The sequence below is a fragment of the Falco cherrug genome, chromosome 13, assembly GCF_023634085.1.
Source record: "Falco cherrug isolate bFalChe1 chromosome 13, bFalChe1.pri, whole genome shotgun sequence".
NCBI classification, from domain to species: Eukaryota; Metazoa; Chordata; class Aves; order Falconiformes; family Falconidae; genus Falco; species Falco cherrug.
The window spans coordinates 17931919-17957804 of record NC_073709.1 but is presented as its reverse complement, the minus strand read 5'-3'; the positions used below and the strand labels follow the sequence as shown (position 1 = coordinate 17957804).

The 25886-nt window shown below is 45.5% G+C and overlaps 2 protein-coding genes across 6 annotated transcripts in view; one reads left to right on the top strand and one right to left on the bottom strand.

The window, feature by feature from the left end:
- The window catches only part of RBKS (ribokinase), a 69808-nt gene extending 68383 nt beyond the window's left edge, over positions 1-1425 (top strand). For all 3 annotated transcript variants that reach the window (XM_055726142.1, XM_055726143.1, XM_055726144.1), the window contains one exon: positions 547-1425. In XM_055726142.1, coding sequence (XP_055582117.1) covers positions 547-720 — 174 coding nt within the window. In that variant the 3' untranslated portion in view covers positions 721-1425. The remainder of the gene's footprint in view (positions 1-546) is intronic.
- On the bottom strand, positions 1349-7858 carry MRPL33 (mitochondrial ribosomal protein L33). Of its 3 annotated transcripts, none has more exons than XM_055726145.1 (4): positions 7722-7858; positions 6662-6680; positions 3913-4019; positions 1349-1663 (listed from the first exon to the last, which is right to left on the bottom strand). In XM_055726145.1, the coding sequence occupies exons 1-4, from the start codon at positions 7741-7743 to the stop codon at positions 1614-1616; spliced, it is 198 nt and encodes a 65-aa protein (XP_055582120.1). In that variant the 5' UTR covers positions 7744-7858; the 3' UTR covers positions 1349-1613. The 3 variants fall into 3 exon arrangements, with proteins under 3 accessions (XP_055582120.1, XP_014133085.1, XP_055582122.1); XM_014277610.3 differs by lacking the exon at positions 7722-7858 and adding an exon at positions 7303-7379; XM_055726147.1 differs by lacking the exons at positions 6662-6680; positions 7722-7858 and adding an exon at positions 4868-5713.
- Positions 7859-25886: the final 18028 nt, after the last annotated feature.

Sequence of the window (25886 nt, the reverse complement as noted above, 5' to 3'; positions counted from 1 at the left end):
GTGGTTTACGTGCCAGACGCAGCGCAGACCTTCATCAGTGGGACCTTCTTAATGCACAACAGCCAAGTTCTGCAGGCATCAAAATGTATCGGTCTGCAACTAGGAATTTACAGGCACCACAAGCCACGTGGGTTTTTTCCCCTTTTCTCTGTCCCTTCTACCACCACCCCTTATGAAAAACAGAAGTTAAATGAGAGAAAAATAGCTTTAATGAAACATTTAGGTTGAGAAATCAAAATCGGACACTCCAACAGGAAGTTTCAAAAGCAGCGCTTGTGGCAGCATGTTGCTGAACGGCAGCGCACTTCTTTACGTTTTAAGCCATATTACAGTGTGTACCTTGATTCAGCTGCTGCTGGCAGAGACAGCATCATGCCATTGGTTTAACACGGCAGACTTTCCTAGGCATAGAAAAATGATTTACATCCAACCCCTGAGCAATTCCCTGACTCCTGCAATCAGTGCTGTAACTTTTCTTTCCAGTAAATGCATCCGAATTGTTTCCCCGTGCAAGCACGCTGAAGCTTGTTTGTTATTTTATTCTAGGGAGCTGGAGACAGTTTTGTGGGAGCACTAGCCTTCTACCTGGCTTACTATCCCAACTTACCCATGGAGGAAATGATCAGGAAGTCTAACTGCGTCGCATCAGTGAGCGTCCAGGCATGGGGGACACAATCTTCATATCCTTACAGGAAGGACTTGCCTCAGGACCTTTTCTAATTGACATTGTCTAGCTCTAGGTACTGATTTTATCTTATCCCAGACAGCATTATTCTCCTGACCGCAGAGGTTCCCCTCCGCTGACTGGAAAGACCAGGAAAGTCTTTTATTTCTAATTTGAGGAATCCTGTTAGTTTCTGTTCTACAACACTAAGAGGGGGGAGCTGGGGGTGCCTTTCTAACACAGCACAGCAGGTCTCTCTGGCCCCACACACAACCACTGGGCTTGCGGCGGCCCACATGGCGCACTGTGCTGAACTACATGAAGTTTACAGCAAAACATCTGGAGGGTATCGGGCTCCTGGTAATATTATTACTTGATTTTATCAGACCTTCTGATGTGCAATGCCATCACATGAAGCAGAGCTTACCCAAAAGCCCATCTTATTTCACCAGGTTCCCACTGCTTCTTCCGTTCCTAGGAGGGAGCTGGTACAGCACTACCCCTCCAAGAAATTACACTGACTCGTGGTCACTACTGTTGAATCTGTGGCTGGTAGGTTAGAAAAACTTGCAATCTTGCCATTGAATTCCTGCTGTGGAAAATGTTAATTTTTATTGCTTTATAAAACAATAGCTCCTTTGAAGATTACAGCCTCTTTCACAATGGAAAACACAGACAATGGGATTTGCTATTTAATTTTTTTTTAATTGAGCACTGTAAAAATAACTCAAAAGATAAATAAATGTTACTGTGATGATCTATGTCCAGACATTAAGAATTTTCTCTCTCTACATTGTTTTATTCACAATGGCCTTCAAATCACAGGAGACGGTGATCCCAGTTCATTTCCTCTCTTTTCAGCCCATGTTGCCGATTTCTGAATCAGCGTTCACCCCGTCGTCCCCCCCCACCATTCCCTCCTCATGCACAAACTAAGTCCAGTCATTGTTCAGATAGAGCGGATTTTTCTCTTCTCTGTGAAGAGGACACGTTGTTTTGCTATAGGGGAAAAAAAAGAATCTGTTAAGTAGTCTGAAGTGTTAAAATTCAATTCAAAAAGCCTACATCCCTTTCTCCTGGCTGCCATCGCTGCTTACATGAGTGTGGAGAACTGACTGGCACAGCGCTGCTGTTAACCAACTCTTGAAGGAGTTTAGTAGTGCTTTCACTTTACCACATGTAATTTTTAGTTCCCAAGAGGTCCATTTTACCTCTGCAAAAATAAGTATCAGGATTTGAGTGACTGCAAACATTCAGCCACTGCTCTGTGTGACTATTGAGCCACAGCTGCTTGACGTAGGGACAAAACCACGTTCTTACTGCTTTCTACTACTCTTCAACTTCAGAGCCTGAACAAAACTGCAGATGATGAGCTGGATCTGGTCGGTCTTGCAGACCAACTGAAAAGTAAACCAAGTGTCCTGTGGATCTCAAGGAGGCACAAACGGGCCGTGTCTCCAATGCCTGATGCAGATGTTAGCAAAGTCAGTTCAGCTACAGGTTAAGCATAGTCAATACATTACTAAAAAAATAAAAATTAACAAATACATCCAAGGAAAGCTTCACAATGCCATTTGAAAAGCACCACCGTTCCACTTGAACTTCGTTATATGAATTCCTTTGAAAGCTGCCCAAGAGCAATCCACACAGTAACAAAATCTCTTCTTCCACATAAAAGTTTCGCTTTAAGAAATACTGCAACTTAGTAACACATTCTGTTGCTGCAGTTAGGAGGTAGTGAAACTTGGGCACTACTGCCACTACTTCATTCTGTGGAGGTCCCAGGTTTTTGAGAAGTACAAAACATAAGGTGAAAATGCATGCCAAGTGAAAATGCTTCCTAACATATTCCTGATGTGAGCTGGTATCTAGACTCAAATTTACTTCCCTTCACACATGCAGCACTTTCTCACATCAATTTCTCACTTGTGTTCTACGACAGGCTACAAAGATCAGAGCTTTTTTTCTTAATTACTTCCAATTTCGTACTTCAACAACCTACTACGTGTTCTGCAACAGAAGTGCTACTTAGCCTGAGCTCTCCACTCTCTTCACAATTCTTAGGAGTTGCAAAGCTTCTGAAGAATCTCTTCGCACAATGTTTCAATGCAGTAATTTAAACTTTTCTTATTCAAGAAAATAATCCCAGTGACCTCCAATTCCCCTTCTGTATGGAATTCAGAAGGAGAGCCACAACCTCTGTCAGCATGAGTGCTTTGATGAGAGCATACTGCTGCTCTGGTGGCTTCTCTCACGTGCCATAAAGCCCCTGTACTGTTAGACGTGAGTATGAAAAGGTTAGTTATCTAACAAGAACATAAGATTGTAAGAAGAAATAAGCTTGAGCCACATAACTACTGGCCATGCAGTATGTTATCTACTTAGAGCTGCTTAATACATTTCTTTATTCTATAGAATAAATATAAAAATCTTTTTAATAAATATATATGTATGTATATATATTTATAAAAATAAGCCTTTTTTGCTTATTAGCTCTGCCATGCTACTTCTAGCACGGTCTGGTTTAAATTCTAAGTTTCCCCAAATTAAGCTTCTTAACGTTAAATCAAGCTTTTTAATCTTAAATGCAGACTGTTTCTTCCCCCAGAAACTTGAGCTCTTAGCCACCTTTCAAAAAGCTGGGTGACGAAAAGGCAGCTTGGCAAGTGCTATAACCCCCCAGAAAATAAGATTCTTAAACTGAAAAAAATTGCGAGGACCACAGGAACATAAAAGAACCCACAAACTGTCATCTGGAGAGCAATATCATTTGTGGAGGAGAAAGAACTTGTATTTATTTCTTTAAAAGTCCATTTTGTAAGTGATGGTTAAATTTTATTGTCTAGATCACCCATGGCAGCTTAACAGAACATTTCTATTGATGCATATTTCGTGGCTGCTTGTTGGAGGTAGCACAGTCTAGCAAACCACACAAAGAAACAGAATGAAAGAACTCCTGTGTCACTCTGCTTTGCCACTGACATGTGGCGTGGCTGTCATCAGAGACTCTGATGTGTTGGGCAAGTCATTACTTTGTTTCACTGCCACAGTCTGTAAAATGAGGGTAACGTTTGTTTACTTCCCACTGGAATGTCATGAAGAACAGCAACTGTGCAATGATCTGAGTATGAAACATGTTATGACATATTCTGCTTAGATAGGAAAAATCCTGTTTTATTCATATCTTTTGCCCCACACAGTCAGGGAAGCATATAGAAAGCAGGCTGACTTCTTCCCCAAGCTCTTACCGATGGGATCGTATCTCAGCAAGACCAGTTTTTCCTGCAGTCGGAGTCTCCTGATGTTGAAACAGAAGCCTGTCTCAGCCGCACTTTTCATCCTCACCAGGACATACCTAAAGGCACAAGGAACGTCTCTGTGTCAGTGCACAGGCACACAGCAATGGCCACCACATCTGCCAGGACACGGTCATAGCATAAACAATTCAACACAATCACACAAGATAATTCATTTCAAATTCATGGATGCTCTGGATGGCAGCATCAATACTACACGCTAAAATTATAACACAGACAGCTCACTATAAACCACAAGATCCAGCATCAAGTTTAAGTAAGTAACTCCTGAGCAGAAAACCGAGAGGGGAGGAAGAAAAACAGGAAAGAAAGGAGGAGAAAAAAAAAGAAGAAAAATCAGCATACAATTGAGTCACTATAGCTTAAGAGATAATGGCAAGAGAGGAAGGATGATGGTAGTTAAAGATGTTCAGGCTGTAGATAACAGTGTATCGCAGACTATCACTTCCACATGCAGAGAGGAACCCGAGCTAATAGGATGGAACAAGAGGCATGCAAAAGGAGAAGCAGGACCCCTTGGCACCATCCATCCCACTAGATACAGGGCTTGATGTTAACCCAGCCACAGGAAGCCCCTGCCCCACAGGGGGATTCTCTGTTTGTGGAGCGGGCTGGCTGGCAGCAGCTGCGGTGTCCCTGGGAGCAGGGCAAGCCAGGTGACCAAGAAAGCCGCCACCACGTCCCCACCCTCAAGCACGCAGAGATCTGCGCAATCTCCCAGACACAGGGAATCTTCAGAAATATCAAAAGAAAGATCAAACCCTTTAACCAGTCTCTAAACTGCATCTTTCTCTTCCATTGCAATAAAAAGATGGATATGTATCTGCACAAAAAAGTAATTTTCCTGGATTTTCCTGCTAACACAAAATGGTCTATCAAAACTAACCTTAAAGAGACACCCATTCTTCCTCGCTTGTGCAGCTCTGACCGCTGCACTTCCTTGAGCTCTCCCTTGTCAGCTTCACAACCTTATTTACTGTTGAGTTCAAAATAAACCTAAAACCACTGGATTCCTGCAAGCCAACTGCCCAAGCACAGTCTAGGGATTATCCCCAACTTTTGTCCTCTCCTGTACACTGCTGCAGGTGTGATGTGTAGCATCAGCAACCACACAGACTCCTTCCCCTATACCTCACCCACTTCCTCAAAGACTCTGTGCAGTTTCCCCTTTCTGAGGGAATTGGTGGTATCAGTATGACCAGGCCCTGAAATTCTGCACCACATATCTGAGGCCAAGCCCCTTCTGAACAGTACACCTTGTTCAAAAAACTTGCTGCCTGATGAAGAAATAACTAGGAGCCGAGGCAGAAAAAAAAAGTGGAAAGCTATTGGGCCACAGGAAGAAAACCCAAGGGGAGTGCAGAAGGATAAATAATATAAGGAGATACATACTCCTGAAGTATATATGGGACTATACAAAGAACAGAGAAAGGAATGTCAGGAAAAAGAAAAAAACCCAAAAACCCAGCAACACAAAAGAGTGGGCGGGAGCGAAATCACTACATTAACATTAGTAACACCATTTTTAAAAGCTACTTTTTCACCTCACAGAAACATCCTGCTTTGCTGTGTTTGTTTCTGCAAACAGATAACAGTAGAATGCTGAGATGGCAAACTGCTCTCTTCCCTGTCAGGCGCATACTTGGGAAGTGCTTTCTTAATTTAAGACCTTGACAATTGCACAGAAATCCTCTAACAGAAGAGTCTCTTCGAAACCAGCAAGTGGTTGGTACTGGCTTTGTTGGGGGCAGATTCTTAAAAAAAAAAAAAAAAATAAAATCAGAAAACGTACCAAAGGCCATAGCTCCTGAGGCTGTGTGGCACCAAACAGAACACACTTGCACAGAATGCAGCTTCTGAGAATCAGAAGACAGGAATGTCTTCACATAAATGTATCAGTTTAGCCCCTTAGATTTGTCTAGCTAGTTCTCTTATGAATAGCATTTTGGATGCAAGTCATTCTCTCCATGCGGTCTTGTCTCCTTGCATCCACACTGTAAGACTACTGGTGTGATGAAAGTATGTATTCCTTCCCTTTTCAACCCTTAAAACACATCAGCATTTTTTACAAGTCAAAGGACTGTGACTAATTTTCTTCCAGAGCCCACTAACATCTCTCCTGAGCCGAACTACAGAGCAAACCAAGATGCCCAGAGCACTGACTGCACCCTGTCCACTCCTCATGTATAAACACACAAACATGCCAAAACTGGGAATGTTCTGCACCCAGCCTACACAAACGCGCAGGTGTCACGGCCCTAAGTAAAGCCCACAAACAACAAAAAGATCCACGCTGTACCTCAGCTTGCTCTCCGCAGCTAAACAGTATGAAAGGTAAACAAGAGGAAAATGACGTGGATAGTCTATAGCCTCTCTAATCATAAATCACAGAGGCGTGCTTCCCCTGCACAGCACACTTTGTATATTACATCTCAGCTCGACATGACAGCCTATAGGACAAAACCTGCCTTTGCTGCAATTTTAGAACCTAGCAGGGGTTTCCCACCATTCTGTACTCACCTGTGAAAAGACACGTGCGAAGGGCAGACAGGATACAGATAGATTCAAGGACTGCAATTCTTTCAGTATATTAAGAAATTCTAGAGAAACTTAGTATTTTGTAAAGTCACTTAAAGATACAAGGTAGCAGAAATTAAAAACTAGTGAGGAAAACACTTACTTAGATTTGCTTTTGGCCACTGGGTGGTTTGTTTGGGTTTTTGTAAGCATGAAGAAGAGAGAAAAAGACGAAACAGTTATCATTTTATCTTGTTTCCTTTATACACAAGACATAAAGCTTAAGAGTTTTCCACTGCCTGCCTTTGCAATAGCCCCAGACAGATTGTGCAAATAGATTTACTGTCACACAAAAATGCCACTCATCCTTCCATCTATGTACTCCCAAGCTGCCTGCTCGCTCTTCCACCATAAGCATCTGTGCAAACACAGCACCTTGCACAACAGGCTGTGCTTGTTGCAGCCTGCAGATGTTTCCAATATAAAGCTTCGGTGCTGACCATGAATTCAGCAGACGAACACACAGTTAAGGCAGGTATGAACAGCACCGCCGCCGGGCACTGCAGTTGCACTCCCCGCTCCCTGCTCCCGCCCACCCCTGCCCGGTCCCAGCGGTCCCTGCCCGGTCCCTGCCGCAGTGCCCAGCGCAGGCACGGCCTGAGGCCCCGACCCAACCCACCGCGCCGCACGAAACAGGCAGAGATGCAATTTTTTTTTAATGTCAGCTCGGTGAATTTAAAGTAACCATAAATCTACGACAAAAATGCAAATAAAACAAACAAACAAAAAAAAAGCCCACGCAACTATAAAAAGATGCTCATCTACGCTTTGTCCCGGCCAGGCTCGTTCAGGCCGTCCTGGGCCTCCGGCCACCCGCCCTCACGCCGCCCCGCACGCCCAGCCGCGGCCACGGGCACGTCCCCCCGCCCCCGCCCGTTTCCCCACGGAGCTGCCCAGCGCCGGGCCAGGGCCCGCGGCGCCGCTCCCCAGCCGCAGGCCCAGCCCCACCGCGGCACCGCGCAGCTGGCAGCGCCCCCCCGGAGGCGCGGGGCACGCCGGGAGCTGTAGTGCGGGCGGGCGCGCTGCCTGCCGGGAGGCGCAGGCCCCGCGGCGGCCTGAGGTGGGGTGAAGGGCAGGTCGCGCCGCCGCCGCCTGGATGCCCCGCCCACCCCCGAGGCCCTCCCCGCCGCCCCCCGCCAGGACCCGCTCCCTGCACCACTCACAAGCCGCCACCGTTAGAAACATAATGCCGGTCCCCGCGGAGCCGCCCCACCAGCCCCCGCCGCCGCCGCCACTTGCGGGGCGCCAGGCAGAAGCGCTTCCGGGGCGCGGGGGCGGGGCGGGGCCGCTGCCTCCCCGCCCGGCAGGGCGCGCTGCGGCGGAGCCCGTGAGGGGCGGGGCCCGTGAGGGGCGGGGCGGGGCTAGTGCGGGGGCGGGGCGCGGTGCGGGGGCCGTTAACGGCCGGCGGGGCGCTGGGCTGTGCTGTGCTGGGGTGTTGCTGGTATCTCCGGTGAGGCGGCCTGTCCGCCCGGGTGCTGCGGCGCCACTGCCGCTGCTGGGGCCTAGCGCCGTGCCTCCCCTCTCCCGCAGGCCTGCGCTGGGCCCTCGGGCGGCGGGACTGTGCCCGGCCTCGGCAGCCCCACTGCCGCCCTGGGGCCCGGGTCGTGCCTCGCCTCACAGCAGGCTCGGCCCTCGGCGCGTCCACTGATCTCCTCCGGGCATTGTTCCCTGTGGTGGGCAGGAGAGGGTACTGCCATGGCGCCAAAGGCCCTGAGGCGCTGGGCAACTAAGCCTGTCGGTATTTATAGATACTGTGCAAAAGCAGTGGGCAGGGAGGCTGGAGGGGGACACGATGGCAAGTGTTCGTGTTCTTCTGACTGGTTAGATTATTAACTGTAAGTTATTACCCTTTAAAGAATCACAGGAGGTGGGTGTCGCTTACTTCTCCCTCTCCCATCAATTAGGTAAACTGTTAATGACAGAATTCAAGTTCTTGAATATTTAGCAACTAGTAAGGCAATAAAAATGTCAGCCTAACATATTTAGATGGATAGCAAGATTTAGAATATGTAACAACATGCATTTCATTTGATACTCTGCACGAAAACAAATGGCTGACCCTATAAAAGGCTGGAGCAAGATGGCATCTCAAGGAAACTGATGCTGCCTCTGTCTTCACTTGAGATTATGTTCTTTGTGTCGATTCAATTATTTCCAAATAGTTCCTCTTAATGATACAACATTTCAATCTTTACTATTTGGCCCTCAGAAGGATAAATCTAGTAGTTACATAATCTGCCCATGAATACCGGAGTGAGAACTTGAAGGCATTCAGGATGATAAAATGTAATGCTGTAAGACTTCTTTGATCTCCTTATTGCCTCAGTCAGAGCACAGACTGAAATGGAAAGGGATTGCCAACCTCCTGACTTCACTGCCAGGAATATAAATCAACATTAAAGATGATTTTTAAATGAAATAGCAAGTTAAACATTTGTACAAACACATCATCAAATAGAGGTTATACTGCCTCTTTTTAAACCTCTTGCCTGCTGGCAAAAAGAAAACTGTTCCAGTGACATTTTCTCTGCTCTGCTGTGACAAGGGCTGCATAAATATAGACACCGTGAATTAGAATAGACTTCAGCAATCTTCAGCTTCCTTTCTAGCAGCCTCTTCTGCAGTTTTCCATAGCTATGGGTGAAAAACAGGGAATCTAAAACTGGTATATATGGCAAGGCGGTGACACTATAACACGTCCCTGATGACAAGAGTCATAGTTAAGCTTGGGGAAGAGGCATCCTGGCTGGAGGAAAGGAGAGAGAGTCAGGATTTCTGACCCCGACTCCGATACAGATTTGCTGTGTGGGCTAGGATAAGTTGCATACTTTGAAATCTTCAATGGCATGTGCAATGCAAATGCAGATTTTTCCTTCAACTTTGCCTAGAGAAAGCAAGGCGTGCGATGAACTGTAATGCCAGCCGAGATAATTCTGATGCTTGTTTAAAGAGAAGTCACTTATGTCTCCAGTGGAGAAGCTGCGGATGCCAAACCTATCAGTGTCACTCAGAATCAAACACAGGGTGGGTTTTAATTCAGCTAGAAAAACAACAATTTGTCATGTTATAACCTAGCTGATTCTTTCCATTTTTAAGCCTTACATTCTAGGCTGGGACCTCTTTTACCTCCAGGAAGTGAGGAGATGGCTGCTCCTTGCCAAGGAAGTGTGGTAAGGTTGCTGGCACACACAGGGCAGGCAAGGGGCTTGTGTCCAAGGTTGGCAGGGGTGATGATTCTTCAAGTGCGCATGGCACTTCATGTCAGTCATCACTTGAAAAAGTCACAGGAAAGGAGAGAGGGGCAGCAGATGAAATGTTTGCAAGGTAAATATCCTCTTGGCACTGTATTTTCTACATGAGTTACTGTCAATTAATGCATACAAAAACCCAGTGCTGGAAACAAGAGAATAACACTCTAAAGCCTGGGAAAAGCTCCACGTGTCCTTCCTGGTTTCCCACAAAAAACAGGCAAACAGCTAACCAAGCCAAAAAATGCACACAGCTCGGTGGACATAGTTTTAAAACAGCCAGGCTATTTTCACCTCTATTCTTGCTTTCTCTTTCTCAGCTGTTACAACTCAGCAGGGTTCTTGCTGTCCACAGTGTTAAGCAAACACTCACGGGCACTATTGTGCAAATCACTCATCCCGAATAACAGACGGATTTTTACATTCTTTCTGCATATCTGAATCCATTCTCCCAAGAGGGCCCAGAAGAAAGTGGGCATTAGCTTAATGCAGCTCTGAAAGAGGAACTGTCCAGGTCAGGAGAACAGGAATGATGGAAAGAGCCATCTAAATTGCTAAATCACTTTGAGCCAGTGACCAAATCCATTTCAGCTGCTGGCCTGTTTGAAGTGAGCTGGTAACGGCCTTTAGCCCAGTTCTTGGGTGTGACCGTGGCACACTATCAATTTATTTGCTGGCAGCCTTGTTAGAAAAGGCAGAAAAGCGATGGGCTTGGACAGTTCCCTTCTTACCTCCAGAGTTTAGTTCCCCCAGATCAGATACGGGGCATCTGGTGTGGCAGGTTAGGGCACAGCTCCATTTTCGGGGCTTTACCTGTTCCCTGCTTATTCCCTCCAGAGCACTGGTCTCTGGATCTGTTCCTGGAGCTCCTTTCCCCAGCACTAACGTCATTCATATGTAAGGGGGGAAGAACAAAGACAGCACTTGCCTGTTTTCTTGTGTGATTTTTCAATACCCATTTCCCAATCCCGACATCCAAAGTAACAACATCCTTTCAAACCGCCCCCTCTTGAAATGCCACAGTAGTCAAACAGCTGCAAATCAAAACACCTTGTAAACAAGTGACTGAAATCCCGTGGGATGCCTGAGGGCTTGGGCACGTCTCAGAGTGATTATAGTTCCTGCTATACAAATTGGAGTCCATGTAGCACAGTTTGTGCCAGCTCCGAGCTCTTGCTTTTTATTTTTAGTCCTGTTTGTCGAGGGGTTCTCATGATAAAAAGAATGACGTTCAGTATCAGTGATACACAGATTAAATTAGATGGTAGCCGGAAGTGATCGTACGACTAATCCTCCCCACTGAGACTTTTTCCACAGGATTTGGGATCCTGTGGACCTCAAGGACAGCTTTTCTCTGGGTGAATTTCACTTCCCATCAGCAGGCAGCTGAAATACTGGACTCGCATGGGACATATGTGCAAAGAAATGAATGTCATTGTCACTGCTTACGCCAACAGCTGGGACCATCTGGGACACTAAAGACAGCATTGTCTAGCTGTGTACAGCTGATTGAAGGTTGTTTTTAGCAAGCCTCTAAATTTTCTTCCCTTTTTGGGGCAACAAAACAAGTCTTTTGCCTTCCATGCATGGGGGTTTTCACACATAGCAGCTTAAGTCATCAGCAGGGCGCAGTCCTGAGACTTTTTAGTCCCCTAGACATGTCACCCACGCTTATGCTGAAGACATTACTCCTTTCTTTGGAAGAAGCTGCCTAGGGGGAGGACAGGATAGAAGGTGCATTAGGGGGAGGACAGGATAGAAGGTGCATTAGATTACATCTGTAAAGCAGATCTCTCCAGAGAACAGGATCAGTTCTCATTTGTTTTGGCTTTTTTTTTTTTTCCACTTTAAACTTTGGATTGCTTTCATTTTTACTACACCGTAAAAGAGGGAAGTACAAGCATTAATTGGTCAGCAAACACTCTCTATTGCTTAGAAACATGGAAGTCATCCAGGCAGCTTACCTAGTGCACCGTCAAAGGAAGATGGGATTGGTTGCTGTGTAGCACAAAGGGTTTGGTATTGTGGCAAAGAGTGTACCGAACCCAAAGCTGTGAACCTTAAGGCCAGTTATTTTTAAGCAGGGTAGGTAAAGGCAAAGAGAGAGATAATTATGTAATGTGAACATGATGTGGCACAGATAGGGAATGGAATTTTTTTCCTTCTATAGCTTATTGGAGGAGAATGGCTCGAGTGCTTGCACATGGTTCATTTTATGTCAAAAATCTACTGTGGAATGAATTGGTGTATCACTCCCATCACTTCTTGGCAAGGGGTATCTTCATCTTTAAGCTGGAGTGATCAGCTCTAAGGGAAAAGAAAACAGGCAGGTTGAAGTGTGGCAAGTGGATGTGGTCCTGACCTTTTTTTAATTCTGGAGGGTAAAAAAAAACCCCAAAATATTCTAGAGAACCAGAAGGAGGAGAGGGCTTTCTGCATCCCATGGCCTCCCTAAAGACTTTCTCACCTGGAGGAAGGTCATAGGCTTCAAAGCTGTTTCTCAAGTGCTGCTGTGTAGTATTGTCTTGATGTCATGCATCATTATAAACAAGTGATTATTTCATTCAGGTTTTGGGAAATGATGGGACTGCAACAAAACACCCACAGCAGTTCCCTCCCTTATTCCAGCAGGCTCTTTAGTGAGCTACATATGAGCTGTACCTCACTAACTGATGGCTGGCTGTCTGTCTATGTCTGGGGAATTTGAAGGAATGTTGGTGGGTTTTATGAAGGGCAGAGAGCTGGGAAGTAGGAGAGGGACATAAATTTCCAGTGTCATGTGGTTTGATGGCTGCTTGGTCTAAGAACCATGGGCTGACAAGGCCCCAGGGCTTCATGGCTGCAAGCGCTGAATGCATCATCGCTCTTTTTTCTATGCACTTGTGCTTCTGAAGCCAGTCAGTCATTTACACCTGATGGGATAGCAGAAAAGCAGAGTTAAGCAGAGCAGTGTTCCATTCATTTCTGTCTGCTTAGCTCAGGTTCGAGGTAGACCTGGGATGAATACTTAAAAAAGATCAGAGTCATCATAAAGGAACAAGTACTAGAAATGAAGTTCAGCAAGAACATATGTAGAAATCTGTTTGAAGTCTTAGGCTCTTGCATAACTGTTTCTGGTTAGTTCCCTAAACATTTTTCATCTGCTGTAGTCCCCCTAGACCCATTTTACTTAAAAACATACAAGCAATCTAAAAGTCCTGATGACGCACAATGTGTATGCTGTGACCTTTGCATAGTCTCTGCAAGAAAGGTTTGTCTTTCCTCTTTCTGTTTCATAAGCACTGTCCATCTGGCCCTGCCCTGTCACATCCCTGAATACGAAGAAACAGTCTCCCTCCTGTGGAGGGAAGGCAGTCCGTTAGGACTATAACAATATTCACAGGTGGCCTGTTGTAAGGGATTTGTTGATGAATGAAGGTATATGTACACTCCAGCACCTTTTAGCCCATGTGAAACTCTTCAGTGGTGTCAAACAACTAGATCAAATAATTTAAAGATAGCTCAAGCTAGCTGGCTTGAAATATTCCTTGTCTGAAAAAGAACAAGCTATCATTAGACAGACCAAGGTATTCTTGGAACTACCCACAAAACAAAGCCAGACCGAATGACGTGATTTTGCCAAAAGTTATCCTACCCAGGAACCAGAAAAGCCATTCACCTTCCTTTTTCTCCCCTCAAGTCTTACAACATGGGCTCTAACCTCACCATTACAGGAAAAACTGCTTTTCCCAACTGTGAAGATCAATAAAAGACCAGGTATTGCTCTCTAAAGGTGACTGATCCCGTAACACTAGTCGAGTTCTTTAAGGGTGCCTTGCTATCTAGTCTAATCTCAGTAAATGTCCAAGGAGCATAATTGCCTTAAGGACCATATATGTAAACACGATGAAGATCTGGTCCGTAGCACCTGGACTTAGATAAATTCCTGTCCAAATATTCTGCCTGCTCACACGACCCAGTCCATACTCGGAGTGGGAGAAGACTGGTGGGTTGATATTCCCAGCCCTGCCTTGCACTAGCTTCTGATGACCTAGTTCTGGGTATCTGAAGATCTAACTGCTTCCTCAGTACAGAAATATTCTTGCATCATTTTGAAATCATGATGTTCCCACTGAAGACTGCACATTATCCAGTACTGACTGCAGTGACCTCATACTTGTATGTAAAATGGCAGTCAGGCATTTCATGTTAGCAGTAAAAGAGAAGGATTTACTGGAAAGGGTTTAGATTTGTTTTTAAAGTGTCTGTGGAGCCAAATCAATTCCAAGGGTTTTCTGAGCCGCTGAACAACCAGAGGCAATCATTGCACTTCTCCGTTGCCAATTGCAGCCTTGTACCTCTTCTAGGCAGGGACTGTCTTCTACTCCGTATTTGTACAGCTGCTAGTGTTGTAGGGTGCCACCCCACCTGATCCTCCGCACCAGTACGATGGTATTGGTGAGCCTCCACTTGCAGGACAGTCAGCAGGACACCTCCCTGGCTGCCCTCCTGGCTGCGATACCTGTGGGTGAAATACAGGCAAATGCTTTTGAGTTAGATGTACATCTGATGCCAACTGCATCTGGCAACTGTTCCAGCACTGCAGAGGACTGCCCCAGGATTTCTAGTTATTTATAATTCAGCATCAGATTGGACCCAGTTGCTCCTGGTTAGAGATCTTTTTGCAATAACAAACTAAGATTACATGAAGAGCTTAAAAAAGAATTTCACCCCTCCAGGGCTAAATTACTTCCACTTATATACAACTGTCATATCTTTAAAGGGCAAACTCAGAAAGCTAACACTGAAAAATATAACTCTACAACTGAGATTATCTGCCTGCCTTCTCTAGGCAATCATGTCTCATATCTATAAGGTCTTTCATAGCAAAACCCAAAATTCAAGCTAAGTGGATGGAAGATTTATGTACAGAGTAGGAAACAACAGCTTGGGAGGAGGTGTGTTTGAATGCTGGAGCCAGTTACAAAGACAAACCTCAAACACCATGCGACTGCTTTTACATAGCATCTCACTCATGTCTGGTAAAATCACTCCATGCTCACCCAGACTTTGCAAACTACTAGTCACCAACTGAGAAAGGCATGGTGACGTACATGTTACGGTAGCATCCGGCACAATCCACTTCCATATGTAGCTCAAGATTAATTCCAGACATTTTATAACTGATGTATTTTTCATGAAATAATAATTGGAAAGCAGGGAGAATAAGAACCCTCTGTACCAGCTTACCTGTCCTATGAGAGGTCTCATGCTGACCAGCTCACCTTTAGGGAATTTAATCAGGAGCGGAGTTACAGAGGAACATGAAGAGGTCACACTTTCTCTACACTTTTTGTGAATATTCCCCATCATATGATCAGACAGCAGTCACACTTCACATAGTGGTTGTATTCAGCCCTGATTATATACCTGGATTAATGATTAAAGCACTTAGCCCCAGGGGCAAATGGATTTCCCTGAGGAACACAGAAATTATGGAGAGGGAAGCTCAACATGTCAAATGTCAAGATGTGGAGTTGCTTATAGTCCTTTGTTCAAAAATTTTCCTATGAAGAACATTTTACTCTCTTCAGAAGCCTGGGGGACCCAGGCTTTGTCTTCAGTTTTCCTCTTACCCCTTTTCAGTGGTGGCACAGGAGAAAAGTGAAAGAAAGGAAGAGAAAGATGAGAAAAAGAGTAAAGATTTTTCATTGATTTGTTTTTTTCAATTCAATTAAATAATAAAAAAATCAAGTAATTTATATAGAAATGTCTATGGGTTTCAGATTTTCATCCAAAAAAGGATCATTTCCTTTTTTTTTTCCAGTTCTGCCTATGGAAAATATCCCCTGTGGGGGTTTTATGGTGGGTTTTTTTCCTTCTTTTTATGTGAACTCAGGACCCAGCACTGCATTGTCTTCAGAGAGCAGCACACTGAGACCAGTGACTAACTGGTACCTTGACAGCAATCCTAGCCCATTCTTCAGCCACAATAGTATCTCATATCTCCAGCTGCTCTATATGCTTTGGGTGGCTTTTCCCCAGGACTGGGCTCTGTGTGGTCCCTCCCAGGAATGATACAAGAGCAGACTTTCAGAGCAAATCGCTGAAAGGTCTCCTTCATCGAGAGATTAAAAAAATCACTGCCCACTCATGTCCCTCTGCAGTTTGCTTCCCTCTTCCAGTTAAATCTGGTGTTGGGTATCACTGACATCACAAGCTGTGGGTCTCTCTGTAAGACCCTAGGTGATCCTCTGGGGCACACACCCCAAAATGCTGCTGTGACCGAGTTCTGCCCTACTGCTAGCAAGCCCTTGGAGGTCCTGATTTTGGCCCTGCATGGAGATACTCAGACACAGCAGCTTACAAGGAGTGGTATGATTTATTGGTCAAACACACTCAGCTGTGAGTGGAAGTGAGAGTGACAGCAGGTTGGTCAGTGCTCTCTCCTGAGTGCCAGGCTGTATGGACACCTTTATGTGCCCAAGGGCTTTGGTAGTGTGAGAGTAAGCTTAAAAACAGGGCATTCTTGTTTCCGCACTGCATATGTTTATATCACATACAGTTATACCCCTTTCAATAAAATCCCAAGAGCCTCCTGGGTTCATTCAGCCAGATGCAATTTATCATTTAACCTTTTTAAGCATATCTACCAGTTGTCAATCCTGGCTTCATTTTCTCTTTCTTAGAACTGGTGAGCAGAAAGGTCAAATGATGTGAAGTACAACAAAGAGCAAAGGCTGTTCGATTGATTTGATTTTTTTCTTGAGAAAGGGAACAACTTGCAGTTGGCGACACAGTCCAGGATGGGTGGGGTGTGTAATCCTCCATAACTGCTGCAATCTCAGGTTCACAGAGAGGATGGAGTAGCTGCCTGCTCTTTTGCCATTGCTTCCTGTGAGGTTGTCTCTGTTCCAGCAGGAGCCTGTAACTGACTGACTGATCAACAGAAATTAAGGAGTGGCTGAGGAGTTTGAGCAAAATTATGAATTTTCCAGTATGACTTTGGCTATCCAGAAATCCCGGGACGTGGAACAGCACACACAGACAGACCATTTTCCATTGCATTTGCGTCCAGGACTCCAGCCACTTTGGAAACATGTGCAGTTGACCCATAGGCATGGCTTGGGGAAAGGCTGCATCTCCCCAGCCTCTGCCTGTCCTGCAGGAAATGATACCCATTCCCAATCAGTGAAAAAAACAGTCCTGGCAATGGGTTGGTAGCAGCACCTGAGCTGTTTTGAAAATCTAGGCTAAAATTCCCAAAAGAAAGTGGTGACAACTAAGGCCCGGATCTTCAGCCACATGGCTCTTAAGCTCACTGACATCCTTGAGAGGAAAGTTTCCCACTGATTTCAATGAGTTTTGTGAAGGAAATTTCAGCTAAAACAAAGCAGAATACTTTTAAGATACTTTTAAGTCTCATCAGCTGCTATAGTCAACTAGGGTAATGTGCCACTCCAGAGAGCAGATGAAATTGTCTCTCTTTCCATTAGCAGTAGGTTGGCACAAGAACTACAGTTTAGGTCTTTTAGTTAAGTGCCTTAAATTAGGCAGTGCTCCTGTGTGGTCTCAAGCCGTTAATTCTCTCTGTATCTCTTGGCAGCTCTGAGATAAGGACAGTTTTATCTCCCCACGTATAAAAAAGTTGGAGGTCTTAGAAAAGAAAGCTTTATAGAAGTACAGGGAACTATCATACTTCAGCAAAGCAAGCCCACTGTCAAAGGAATCCACACACATGGACTTCTGTCTTCACCAGTCCCTCGCTTCTCTTCTCGTACAGCCACATTACCGCATTACCAGCTGGCTGTCAGTTCTGGAGTGTCCTAACCATTGTTCATTCATATTTATTTCAGCTCCAACCAGCGTTCAGTCTGGGGGCTAAGAGCTTTCTGCAAGATTGGTTTCAAGTAGACGGGCAAAGAATGGCAGCTGGGCAGTGGGCCTGTTTCCCTTCGAGCAGCTTTTGTTATGATTGTGGATGTGAAATCTGCTGATGGGGTGGAGGCTGAGCTGAGCTTCTGAACTGTCTTGTTCATCACTAATATGAAAACCTCCTCTCTTAAAATGAATCAGACCAAACCTTTATGACATTATCCCATGACCCAAAGACTGACTTTACATTTGGCCACAAGAAGAGCAGTTTGTTTTGGGTTTTTTTTTTTAGTTACATGTAACTGGGAGTGTTTCAGGCAGTGTCTCTTTATTTAACAAATGATACACGGTCATGACTGAAGGAACTTTTCATTTCCCTGTGAATAACCAGATCAAGCAGCCTTGTCTAATCCTTGTTCTAGCCTTTAAAGTTGGGACACTTTTAATTTTTTTTAATTCTCTGCCAAAATCTATTTGTAAAGTTGTTATTGCAGTAGCTTCCAGATATGAGGAAGCAAGTGCCTCCCCCCATTTGTCTAAGGGAATAAGTGAGTGGGATCACACAGGAATAGACTGAGTCTCCCCAGTGAGGCTCCTAAAGCACTGTGAAATGGTTAGTGAGTTAAACCTCACAAATCCTTCCTGAGTTAGTGCTAAGTTCCTTTCACTGGTGGAAGGCAAAGTGAGATAAGCACAGCAAAGGGCAAAAGGCATCTGCAAAGAGGATTTTGCTCCTTGAAGAACAAATGAAGGTGTGTCTTGTAGACAGTGATTTACTCAAGGTGGAGTCTTTCCATTGATCTCAGTCATTACAAACATCATAATTAGAGCTTGCTGAATAACATTCAAGAATGGTGTATCAGTATATTCAACACCTTCTGCTATCAGTTTTGAGTAACTTGCTTGTTGGTTCAGAGATTACAAAGTGAGAAGGAGCCAGTGGCATCATTAGTCTGAGCTCCTGCATACTATGTGCTGCAGGATCATACTGAATTGTTTTTTCTTGGAAATACAGAGTAACTTTCAGGGAATTAATTTTTTTGTTGTTGTTATTGTTTGTTTTACATATTGCTAGTGAATGGAGACATCCACCAAGAGCCTTACCTAAACTGGTTAATTACTCTCACTTCTAAAAGGTCATGGTTTTTTTCCTAGTCGAGATTTGTCTGATTTCAGCTCTCTATAATTATTTTATTTATTTATCTGCCAGTTTAAACAGCTCTCCATTATCAAACCTCTGTTTTTACATTGGTGTTGAGACACTGTGATCAAGTCAACCCTTCACCTGATCTTTGTTCAGGCAGATTGTGCTCCTGGAGTCTTTCACTGTAAGGCATGCTTTCTAGTCCTTTAATCAGCCCAGTCTCTCTTTTCTGTATTTTTTCCAATGTGTCATCATCCTTCTGGAATTATTCACAAATAACCTTTTCATTAGTCGAGCCGTTCTTCACATGGTTGAATAATATTTGCCTGATGAATTTAGAGTAACCTTCCTATCGGTTGGTTATATTATTTTTGAGTTCTTAACGTGAGCAGCTGCAGAGGTCTCTTATCCTACAGCTCCACAGGCCATGGAAGACATTTTCATGTGTTGTTTAGTCCTTCTTCTGGACAAGCCACTATACCACCTGCTATCGATCCCAGCTGAGCCACAATGAGACACCAACATGCTAACATGTAAAAATGTTCCCATGTCTCAGGATGGAAAGGGACATAAACCCAGCCATTCTCGGGCTAGCTCAGCACTTCTCCTTGTTTCCTGCAGATTGCCAGAATCCTTTGGTATGCAAGAAATTCTGAGAAGGAAAGGTTATTATACATGGAGTATACTCCTGAACTGTGGAACTCCTGAAAGAAGGCCACGTTTATCACTCCAAGAAGCTTCTTAAGGGGCTGCTTCAACTGATGCTAGTTACTGTATCTAGTGCTTCCTTACCTGTCAATCCCAGTGATTTGTCTTAATTACAGAATCACAGAATGGTCAATGTTAGAAGGGACATCTGGAGATCATCTAGCTCAAGCCTGCTTCTAAAGCAGGTTCTCCTAGAGCAGGTTGCACAGTCATGTCCAGGTGGGGTTTGAATGTCTCTAGAAATGGAGACTCCTCTCTGGGCAGCCTGTGCCAGTGCTCTGTCACCCTCATGGTAAAGAAGTTCTTCCTCATATTCAGAAGGAACTTCTTGTGCTGCAGTTTGTGCCCATTGGCTCTTGTCCCGTCACTGGGCACCACTGAAAAGAGCCTGGCCCCATCTTCTTGACACTCGCCCCTAAGATATTTATAGACATTGATAAGATCCCCTCTCAGTCTTCTCTCCTCCAGGCTAAACAGACCCAGCTGTCTCTGCCTTCCCTCATCAGGGAGATGCTCCAGTCCCCTCATCATCTTCACAGCCCTCTGCTGGACCCTCTCCAGTAGTTCCCTGTCCCTCTTGAACTGGGGAGCCCAGCACTGGACACAGCACTCCAGATGTGGCCTCACCAGGGCAGCACGGAGAGGGAGGATCACCTCCCTCGACCTGCTGGCCACGTTCCTCCGAATGCACCCCAGGGTCCCGTTGGCCACCTTGGCCACACGGGCACACTGCTGGCCCATGGGCAACTTGCTGCCCACCGGCACTCCCAGGTCCTTGTCCACAGAGCTGCCTTCCAGCAGGTCAGCCCCAGCCTGTGCTGGTGCCTGGGGTTGTCCCTCCCCAGGTGCAGGAGTCACCTAACCCACACTGCCTGACCCTACCGATGGGGACGTTATGGGGACAGGGTCAGAAGTCTTGCTGAGGTCAAAGGAGACAACATTCACCACTCTCCCCTCATCTACCCAGCCAGTTGTTCCATCACAGAAGGCTGTCAGGTTGGTCAGGCATGATTTCCCCTTGGTGAATCCACTTTGACTGTTCCTGATGATTACCCGGCTCCATGGAAAGTGATTGACATACTGGGGTATTTGTGAAAAACAGAAGGGTGGGCAAAAATTCAACACCATAGAAGGCTATCCTTGCTTGAGAATGTCCTCAGTCATTCTCATCTACATTTGAAAGAGGTGGATGTTTGCAAGAAAACTGTGTCTATACAACAATTACACTAATTTTAGCTCAGCAGAGTGTCAAGTCCCTTCTTAATTACAAATTAACCTGACTCACTTCTCCTTGGCCGCGGTGTTCTGCTGTCATTTGCTGCAGTGAAACAGGCTGCGGAACTTCCCCTTTAGATTTTCATAAGAAAGCCGCTTGTTCAATGTCATGTTTTAGACTTCAGCTGGACTCTCCTTTCTTGCCAGTGCTTGTTTCCATTGAACACACAGCTTGGTGAAGAAATAGCCCCTTCCCTATCCTGCAGCCTCCCCTGACCCTGCTTCAACCAGACAGGCAGTTGTGGTTGTGGTTGCTCTTGATGTCTCTGAAGCCATTGAGGTAGTACAGCCTAAACTTTCTTCCCTGCTACATGACACTCAAATCGCACCAACCTCCCCCGCCAAAGTGAAAATCAGGGTGATGGGAAAGCTTACACCTTTCGGTCCCACTCTCTTTCTGCAGTTTTGGGGCCTTGAAAGCAGCTCTCAGTGCCATCAGTATCATAAAAACAAAAAGAGCCTCTTTCTGATGCTTTCATCTAGAAGTTCAGAAAGCCGCAGCCACCTCCAGGCTTTGATCTTGAGCCAAAGCCAAAGCCAAAGCCAAAGCCAACCTCCTTTGTTCCCCAGACCTTTTAGTTTTGTTTTGACAGACACAAGTGCTCTTCTCTGTGCTTTTCTTCTCTCTGTTCCCCCTTCTCACACACACCCCACCTCCCCAGGCCCTGGCTGGAAGTCTTATCATTCCTGTGGGAGAACGTGTGTATGAACTTCTGTTTCATAGGTCACCAAGACAGTGCTGGACCAAGGGAGATGGGCAAGCAGAGCCTAGGTGATTTGGCCCCAGATGTTAAGACAATGGGCTTTCCTGCCATTGTTTTCGGTCAGTCTGCCTGACTGCAGGAGGCAATGCACACTCTGTCCTGGTGGCTAAAAATGCCCGCGAGGGAAAGGGAAGGGCCACAGCAGACATCTGGGGCCAAAGAAGAAGTGATTTGTTAACCATGTGTAGCCACAAATGGAGCTTTGAGGGAGGGGACTGCAAATAGCAAACTATTTCCAGATGTTCAAAGTCAATTCAAACATGCCACCTACTGGACCTGAGCTTGGAGGCTTGGTAGAGATGTAGCATCTGGCACTGAAGAACCAGGAAAGATGAGCTTCCACACTTTCCAAGGGTTTCTTGCGAAGGATGGTCCGTCCCTCACCTCTCCTGCTCTCTGGAGTTTATGATCAGTGTCCTCAACTGTGCTCTGCAGAAAGCTTTCATATAGCCAAAAGCTGAAGAGAGCAAGACAGAGGGCATGCAAAATTTCCCCAGGAACTCTGTGGGAATAGTCCTTCTTGTATTGCTTTGTGGAAGGAAAATACATCAGAGCAGCAAAGCACAGGCTTTTTAATGTGGAAATCTTGAGTCTGCCTTTCCTCTGCCAGAGCCTGCCTCATGTGATGCTGAGCAAGTAGGGCACATATTTAAATGCATCCCCTAGTTTGGGATGCTCCAGCTTCAAACACAATGGCCTCTGGTTAAGAGGTGCTGAGCAAGCTTCAGAGTCATTAGTTTCAAAATATTAGATGGTCAGCACTTCTGGAGCTCTTCCTGTCTTAGTTTCTTGGCCTCCGAGGAAACCTTGGAAGTGGTGACAGAGAAGATGGTGAGCCATTTGCCCTGTGTAGGGAAGGTAGAGAAGTCCATGACTCATGACCTTCCTAGACATCCCAAAGGTAGCGCAAGTTACTGCTAGTGAGCTGTAAGCCCTTTGCTAAGCACATTTTGTGTGCTCCGGATCTGATGGAATGGAAGAAGGCAGAACTAAGGGGCATATCTGAAGTACTGCCATGAACCTCCCTGTGTCTCAGAGCTTTTTCAGCTCACTCACTTGAAAACCTGCCTGTGCCGCTCATAGGCAAATGGAATCAAAGGAAAGAGAAACCAGCCTAATACTGCAGCAGGTAAATGTTCTTTCATACTTCTTAAGTGCCACTGAAGGCAAAGCATTATCGTTACAAAAACAGCTGCTGTTTGTCAAAATCCTTCCCTAACATTTGTGGTAGATCATTTTGGTCATTTACGTTCCGGTTCTTCCCTAAAGCTTTGCCACAGGGATTTGGGCAGGAGTTCAAGTACCTGGCAGCTGGAACCATGCCCCGGCTAAGCCACCTAAAGACTGACATTCCAGGCCTCCCCTCATGGAGAAGAGCCTTGGTTCCCTAACTGAGCTTCAGCATCCCGAGTACAAAGCCTGTCAGATTTCATTGTTAACGAGTGAGGAAATAAATTGGCTCTAATTATTCTATGAAGAGCTTAGATGGAATTTTACAGGAAAGAAGCTTTGTCTAGAGATTATAAGAGGAGCCTCTGAGCCAGGAATCCCAGGTTTTATTTCTGGTTCTGCCCTTCATTCATTGAGTGGCCCTGAGTGAATGTTATATCTTGTTTTCCCCCGGTCTGTACAAAGGGGTGCTGATATTGAACTTCCTGGCATAAGTGTTCTAGGCTTAATTAATTAACAGCAGTGAAGCAATCTGAGTTTTCAGTTGGAAGATGCCATAATAATAATCAAAGAAATATTTCTCGCTACTTTGGTGATTGGCATTCTCATTCTTTTTCATGTGTAGATGACAGCCCTCGATGAGAGAGAACAGGGCTTTCAGTCTACTAACTGGTGACTGGGTATTAAGGGAAACCAGTGTGTAACTGGGTAATAAATTCACTGAAATTGCATTTCTTCTTAGGCTGTGAAGAACAGGCAGAAAGACTTTTGCTCAACTATTTGTTAGTCTAAAATTTCCCATTGTTTTATGCAAACAAATCTTGTTGCAAATGATTCACTGTGACTTTTGTTTGAGTAGTTTCTATTCGTGGAGAGTGACTGGCCAATCAACTTACATGGTATTGTGTCTACTCTTTAAGTAGATAATGCTCAGGCTCCCAAATACCTTTCAAAACCATAAAATCACAGAATTGTTCCGGTTGGATCGAATTTCAGGAGCTCTCTAGTTTAACCTCCTGTTCAAAGGAGGAGCAGGTCGGCTACAAGGTGAGAACAGGTTGCTTAGGGCTTTTGACAGCTGGGTACTGAAAATCTTCAAGGATGGTGGCTGTGCAACCTCTTTGGCCAGTACTTGACTGTCCTTATGGTGAAAACACTTTTCCTTATAGCCAGCCTGAACATCTTTCACTTTAATTTATGTCCATTGTCTCTTGTCTTCCCACCATGCGCTGTGGTGAAGAGTTTGGCTCCATCTTCTCGATAGCCTCCTTGTAGGAGCTGTCAGGCTGTTGTTTGTCCCCCACAAAGCCGTTTCTTCTCCAGGCCAAACAAGCCTAGTTCCCTCAGCCTTTCTTAACAGGGCTTTAGCTCCCAACTGTCTTGGTGTTGTCTGCTGAACTTGCTCCAGTGTGTCAACTTTTTTCTTGCACTGGGGGTCCAAAACTGAGTTCAGTGCCATGTGAGTACCTAGGGAAGGGAGATAAACACATCTGCCAGCCTCCTGGCGGTGGCTCTCTTAATACAGCCCAGAGTGCCTTTGTCCACCTTTGCTGCCAAGGCACGCTGCTGGTTCATGCCCAGCTTGCTCTCTGCCTGGATCCCCAGATCCTTTTCTGCAGAGCTGCTTCCCCCTCCCAGCCTGTACTGCTGCAGGGGCTCTTCCTTCCCAAGTGCAGGACTTTGCATTTGTCCTTGCTGCATTTCATAAGGTTCTTATGAGCCCATTCCTGTGGAGGCCCTCTCCAGGGCCCTCTGAATGGCAGCCCTACACTCAAGCATGTCAGCTTCCCCCTGCTACCGTGATGTCTCCAAGCTTGATGAGCAGGGACTCCGTTGCCTCATCCAGACAACTGCTAAAGGTGTTTAAAGAGGACAGGCCCCAGGGTAGACCGCTGCAGTACCCCACTTGTTACCAGCCTCTGGGTAGAGTACAACATGTATCTACCCCTCTCTGAGCCTGACCATCTAAACAGTTTTTTACTTTCTGCTGGTCCACCCGTCTAGACCATAACATCCGAACTTGAATACAAGAATATTGTGGTAGACAGGGTCAAGCCTTGCTAAAGTCATGGTAAAATGCCTGCCAGTCGTGTATGAATAATAGCTACATATATGATATTTACCTGTCTGTGTGTGCCATGTATGTGCACTTTTTGAAAACAGACTTGTGAACTGCTGTGCAGTCACAGTCTAAAAGCCAGTCATCATGGCAGTGAAGTGAATTTATGTCTTACAGTTCAATTTCCTGAACATGGTTCCCATTTTACCTTTGACCAGGATTTTTTAAAGCAATCATCTTTGTCCTTACATCCAATTCCAGTCATGAGTCAAAAGGGTCTCTACATTTGAATGCTGGAGGTACTTCTAGCCATAAGTCATTCTCTAAAGTTTTTCATTCCCCTAACTTCAAAAGGAGTTCTAATCTTTTTAACCTCTGCTTTCCCCAGTAATGTCAAACATATGGTCTACAGGAGATATGGACCACCAGTAAAATCATGGGAAGCTCATGGACTGAGAGAATGGATGTGAGTGAGACACTCCAGGAGAACAGGATTGGCTCCATGCCTGGCCTGGATAGCCTTGTTAGCATAAGCAGTATGGATCTCGGGCGCCATCCACTCTGTGTGTATCTGGGCTTTAAACTTAAACCAGATCTGCAGCTGCAATCACCATGTCCTTGGTACTGATGTCCAGCTCTGTCCTGTGCCTGTCATCTCATCTCCTGTTGTCTGGAGATGTAGTGCAGAGAGTTTTCCCCAGCCATTGGGAAATAGAAGCTGTGTGTGCTTCTCATCATCTCTTCTTGCTAGCAACATTATTTTTCTAACGAAGTTAAGAATATGCTCTGAGAGCTTCTGGGTGCAGGGTGAGGCACGCAGGGAAGAAGGGGAGGTGTGTGGCCATTGTTTAACTGGGTTGGGGAGCTCACTCCTTCTCAAAGCCTTGACCCACTGAAGGAGGGTGGTGCCTAAGTGAGCTGCTCTGCTGCAAAGTTGGAGCCATCCTCCGCAGTACCGCAGTGAGTGCTACTGAACTCAGGTACAGCCACACTCAGGGCTGTGGTTCATCATGGACGACACGATACCACCCATGCCGATGTGCTGATCTCTGCCTAGCTGGAGAGAGGAGACATTCTGAACCTCTGGTTCATCACCTGTTGGAGGT